This window comes from Quercus robur, chromosome 8, assembly GCF_932294415.1.
Source record: "Quercus robur chromosome 8, dhQueRobu3.1, whole genome shotgun sequence".
Classification (NCBI taxonomy): domain Eukaryota; kingdom Viridiplantae; phylum Streptophyta; class Magnoliopsida; order Fagales; family Fagaceae; genus Quercus; species Quercus robur.
Genome location: NC_065541.1, coordinates 5,178,092 through 5,183,851, shown reverse-complemented (window position 1 = coordinate 5,183,851; position 5,760 = coordinate 5,178,092). Strand labels below are relative to the sequence as shown.

Genomic DNA, 5,760 nt, shown 5'->3' with positions numbered 1-5,760 from the left:
CAAGATTAATGAATGATTCTTAATGAAATAAATGGTCTTTCTTTATCGAGCCAACTTAGTTATGAACTGTGTGGTAATGTAGTTTCCTTGTTTCTCCAAAAGACCGCCTTTCAAACATAAAGTTTGTTTGTTTGTTTGTTTTTACATCATAAACGCAAACTTTTGGCTTTAAAATCTCATTATTCACTTAAAAATTTTAAGAACAACTTTTATTTTGTTTTAATATCCTGTTTACAGTGTGTAATAACATTACAAGATTGTGTGAGACTTTAAGAACACAAGGGTGGTGTATATATATATATATATATATATATATATTAAGTGCTGTGTGAGTTTGAAAGTGTGTCCAAGGAGAAGCTTTGTGAGAGCCATGACAAGTTACGATGAAAATGGAGACCCTAAAGCAATGTCACTTGAGAAGACTCAATCCAATACTAACATGACTGGTAACTCCCTCTCTCTCTCTCTCTCTCTAACACAAACACACAGAAAATAGAGTTTCATAATTCATGATTCGTCGCATTTTATGTCATGATTCATGAATGCTACATGTATGGCTGAGTATGCATGCATGAATTCAACCTCATTACAGAGCATGTTTTGTTTCAGTTGATGTAAATTACGTTTCTCTTGGATATGTTGTGAAGTTCTACTTCATGGGAATCATAGTTTACCCTGGTTTCATAATTCACCACCCTTTTCTTTTTTGCTATGATCGATGAAAATTGCATGTATGTTGGGTATGCATGACATCAGCTTTAGCACAGAACATGTTTTTCTTATAATTAGTGAGTATTATTATTAATATTATTTGTTGCGTAACCTTGTCTACTACATGTTTTGTTTGTCATTCGTGTACTATAAAGAAGAATTACTTTCTTCATCACAATAGCTCATTTTTTAATCTGGTATTAATTGTTTCTCAACATTCTATGAGAAACATAGCTCCGAAATATTATTATAGTTGACACAAAATTTTGTTTAAATCCATGATAACAGAGGCACTTAATTGATTTTTTTTTCCTACTTTCATTCAATTCTATTCATCTTAATAATTTCAGAAATAAATTTTTAAAGAAATAATCTTTTTTTTCTTTCAAATTTTTTGCATTTGACTTTTGATAATGTGGTCATTCTATATAAGCAGGGGATGAAGACAATGATAGCCCAATTGAACAAGTTAGACTTACAGTTCCTCCAACAGATGACCCAACACAGCCAACATTGACATTTCGAACATGGGTTCTTGGATTGATATCATGTGTTGTTCTTTCTTTTGTAAACCAATTTTTCGCGTACCGCCAAAATCAGCTGTCAATTACGCCAGTCATAATACAAATCCTTGTGCTCCCACTAGGGAAGCTAATGGCTGCATATCTTCCATCAAAGCCAATTCGAGTCCCACTCATAAACTGGTCCTTCTCCTTGAATCCAGGGCCATTCAATTTGAAGGAACATGTTTTGATCACCATTTTTGCTAATTCTGGGGCTGGTGGGGTGTATGCACTTCATATTGTTACTGGAGTCAAGGCTTTCTACCACAGGAGTATCTCTGGTGTAGCAGCCTATATACTATCACTAACTACTCAGGTATATTTGGATTCTGGTTTCATTTTAATGGCATTATGGCTATAACCAACTGATCCTGTTTCTCACATAAAGAATGTAATGATACAAGAACTTGTTTGTTCACGTTAAGAATTAAGCCACTAGTAAAAGGTTGTACCAGTGCACAAAGCTCCAATTTTTCGGGGTCTAGGATAGATAATTGATAGACAGACTTACCCCTCATTAGTTTTGGAGAATACAAGCTGCTCTAATGTGAATAAAATAAGTGTCCTGCCATCAATGTATTACACAAAATGCTTCTTAGAGTGTTATTCCTACTACATAACCGTTTTTCACGTGAACTTTTCAGATGCTTGGTTATGGATGGGCTGGACTGTTCAGAAAATATCTTGTTGACTCACCGTATATGTGGTGGCCTGCAAACCTGGTCCAAGTCTCTCTATTCAGGTACACCATCCTTTTTTTATACTGAGATTGCTTATTTTAGAAGAAGAATTAGTTCAATGTTTAATTGACAGATTGGTCTTCCTTGTAATGGACAAAGTAATATTTGAAATGCAGGGCATTGCATGAAAAAGAAAACAGACCTAAAGGAGGACTCACAAGGATACAATTCTTCTTCATGATTTTCGCAGCAAGCTTTGCTTATTACATTGTTCCAAGCTATTTTTTCCCTTCAATATCAGCTATCTCCCTTGCTTGTTTGATTTGGAAGGACTCAGTCACAGCCCAACAAATAGGTGGAGGTATCAGTGGCCTTGGACTAGGCTCATTTGGCCTTGACTGGTCCACTATAGCTAGCTTTTTGGGCACCCCCTTAGCTACACCTGGGTTTGCCATCATCAATATTTTAGTGGGGTTTATGTTGTTTGTCTATGTCGTTATCCCGATTGCTTATTGGAGTAATGCATATGATGCCAAGAAGTTTCCTATCTTTTCTTCCCACACTTTTGATCACACTGGACAACCCTACAACATATCCAGAATTCTGAATGAGAAAGCATTTGATATTAATCATGCAGCTTATGACAGTTACAGCAGACTTTATCTGAGTGTGTTCTTTGCTTTTACTTATGGTTTGAGCTTTGCTACTCTAACAGCTACTCTTACTCATGTTGCCCTCTTTAATGGAAAGTAAGCTTCTTCTTAAAATCTTCTATTATATTCTCTTGGAAAAGTTCTTTTTAGTTAAAAGCATTTTCATGATTTTCTCCATTTGGGTAAAAACATTGAGCAGAACAATCTGGACACTCTGGAAACAGACAGCAAGTGCAGCAAAAGATAATTATACCGATGTGCATGCGAGGTTGATGAAGAAGAACTATAAACAAGTCCCTCAGTGGTGGTTTTGTACCATTCTAGTTTTAATGGTGGCTCTTGCCATGTTTGCTTGTGAAGGTTTTGACAAACAGCTGCAACTCCCATGGTGGGGACTATTAATGGCTTGTGGCATTGCGCTGTTTTTTACTTTACCCATTGGAATAATTCAAGCCACAACGAATACGGTATGAATAAGCCTAACCATCCTTGTATTTCATTGATGAAAGACAACAAACATTCATTCGAATGAGTTAATTACATTCTACATTATTTTGCATCTAATTTTTACATACTACAATTCTCAATATGATGTGTTATTTTTAATTGCAGCAACCAGGGCTAAACGTGATCACAGAATTGGTGATTGGGTATATTTATCCAGGGAAGCCCCTCGCTAATGTGGCTTTCAAGACCTATGGCTACATTAGCATGTCACAAGCACTCTACTTTGTAAATGACTTCAAATTAGGCCACTATATGAAAATCCCCCCTAGGTCCATGTTCATTGTGCAGGCAAGTGAATTAATACCAGTAAAAATTATATGAAATTTTGTTTACTATTTCGATATAATGACACTAGTTGTTAATTTACATTCTCAGTTAGTTGGAACACTTGTTGCTTCAAGTACCTACTTTGCCACGGCATGGTGGCTTCTCTCAAGCATAAAGGACATATGTGATCCGTTATTACTGCCTGAGGGGAGTCCTTGGACATGCCCTGGGGATGATGTCTTCTACAATGCTTCCATTATTTGGGGAGTCATAGGTCCACTCAGAATGTTCACAAAATATGGTGTCTACAAAGAGATGAACTGGTTCTTCCTTCTTGGCTTCTTAGCTCCTATCCCTGGCTGGTTTCTCTCACGCAAGTACCCCAACATCAAGTGGCTTAGACTTATAAACATGCCTATCATCATTGGAGCTACAAGTAGCATGCCACCAACTAAAGCAGTGAACTATTGGGCTTGGGGAGCTGTCGGAATTTTCTTCAATTTCTATATTTACAGAAAATTTAAGGCATGGTGGGCTAGACATACCTATGTCTTATCTGCTGCTTTAGATGCTGGGGTTGCCTTTTTGGGTATCATGCTTTTCTTCACTCTTCAATCCAATAATGTAATTGGTCCAGAGTGGTGGGGGCTGGACATGGATCATTGTCCATTGGCTTCATGCCCCACAGCTCCTGGGATTGTGAAAAAGGGGTGCCCTGTTTTTTGAGATGATTAAGGTTTATGTCTTGGGCTCATGTGTCATTCAATGTCCTCCAATGCCTGTTGAAGTTCTAGTTCACCAATTTGATATATATTTCTACATGTTGGGATAAGTCATTGTAAAGATGCAAGTCTTTTTGGTAATTAAATATTTATTTTTTCAATTTCCAAGATTGGTTTGCAAGTTTGCATTAATCTGAAGCGGCTTGTTATATGAAAGAATAATTTTTTTTTTTAATATATAAATTATTGAATTTGTTTATTGTTCTACAAGTGGAAGGATGGAACCACTATCAGTAATCTCTCTATGCAAAAAAACCATCTTTAAAAAAGAAGCCAATAAGATAATGTCTAGAAATGCAAAATAAATTTAGACATGATTGTATTGCATCACAACACTACCAAATTTCTTGCAAACTGACAATTTCATGCATTCAACCCATATTACCAGATAGGAAGAGCACCATATGCAATTAGCTCCTTCAGATCATGCATTGCAACCATTCCAGAACCACTTAAAGCACATCTGAAGTAAACTCATCAGAAAATATTTTAAAAGTAGCAAATTAGCATGACAACCTTGTCTGAAAATAATGCACATAGATTTCTCAATACCTTGTCCTGAAAATGATGTGGCGTACTAATTTTGAAATGTTGTGAAATTATTGTGGCTTTTTGTTGTGTCCATAGCATTACTTTAAAAATAATCTTACCCCCTCCTTCCAATGTAATCCTTAACCCCTCAAACAAAAAAAAAAAAAAAAAAAAAAAAAAAAAAAAACAATAAAAATCAACCCAAACAACAAGATTAGGCCAAATAACAATAAATGAACAAAATATTTAAATAAAAAAACCCTAATCATTCAAATTCTTAACTCATTCATCCTACTTCATAAAAATAATTCATAATTTCATTTTTTTTTCCTAAAACGATACCAAGAGAAATATTGTGGCCGCAAGTTTTCCTCGGGGGCACCGGAAGTTTTGCTCTCATTAGTTTTACAGTTGCAATATTGATAATGAAACTACCATCATGCAACGATTTTAAAATATGAAAAATCGTATAAGAATATTGTAAAACTTCTTGTATTTGTATGTGTGTATGTGTTTTTGTTCTCGTGATGTCAATATATTTAAGTTATTTATTAGATTTTGTATAATTTAATTTTCTTAATGGCCACCCTAGAAAAAGTTTCTAAAGACAGCACTTATTATGATCAACTTAATTTAATAGGCAATACACAGTTTATATTCGGACTTGATGAAAAGAAAAGGTTGTTTTGAGTTATGCATAAAATAGATTGATATATAAATTTAATATTTCTTGAATGTTTGTTGCTACAAGACATGTCCTTTGACTCTACAATATATAATTATATATTGAAAATTCAAAAACTGAAAGACTATTCTCACCCAAAAAAAAAAGAAAACTCCATCAACCAATAGACATTTGGCATTCATAAATGATTCTGGTTTTTATGAGTCTATTTGGTACTTTTCCTTGGAATTGATCTAAGGAAGAGTAAAGTGTACAGATTGTGAATATTGAGATTGTAAATCCTGCAACAATGTGATTCAACTATATTTTTTGAGCGCTCAAATTCAAACCTGCCTGGGCCAGTCACAAAACAGAAATACTATTTAAAGAGCACACCAGGAT

At 34.9% G+C, this 5,760-nt stretch overlaps 1 protein-coding gene across 1 annotated transcript; it reads left to right on the top strand.

The window, feature by feature from the left end:
• Positions 1-370: 370 nt before the first annotated feature.
• LOC126695732 (oligopeptide transporter 1-like) lies at positions 371-4,169 on the top strand. Its single transcript, XM_050392552.1, has 7 exons — positions 371-446; positions 1,148-1,590; positions 1,919-2,016; positions 2,131-2,703; positions 2,807-3,074; positions 3,220-3,402; positions 3,490-4,169. Exons 1-7 carry the CDS (start codon positions 371-373, stop codon positions 4,105-4,107), a joined length of 2,259 nt encoding a protein of 752 aa, XP_050248509.1. The 3' UTR covers positions 4,108-4,169.
• Positions 4,170-5,760: the final 1,591 nt, after the last annotated feature.

Excerpts from the sequence above, each read along its gene's own strand:
- LOC126695732 (XM_050392552.1), top strand. The coding sequence starts at position 371 with ATGACAAGTTACGATGAAAATGGAGACCCTAAAGCAATGTCACTTGAG. Across the intron at positions 2,017-2,130 it reads GTCCAAGTCTCTCTATTCAG|GGCATTGCATGAAAAAGAAA; the intron begins GTACACCATCCT and ends TTTGAAATGCAG. Across the intron at positions 3,075-3,219 it reads TTCAAGCCACAACGAATACG|CAACCAGGGCTAAACGTGAT; the intron begins GTATGAATAAGC and ends TTTTAATTGCAG.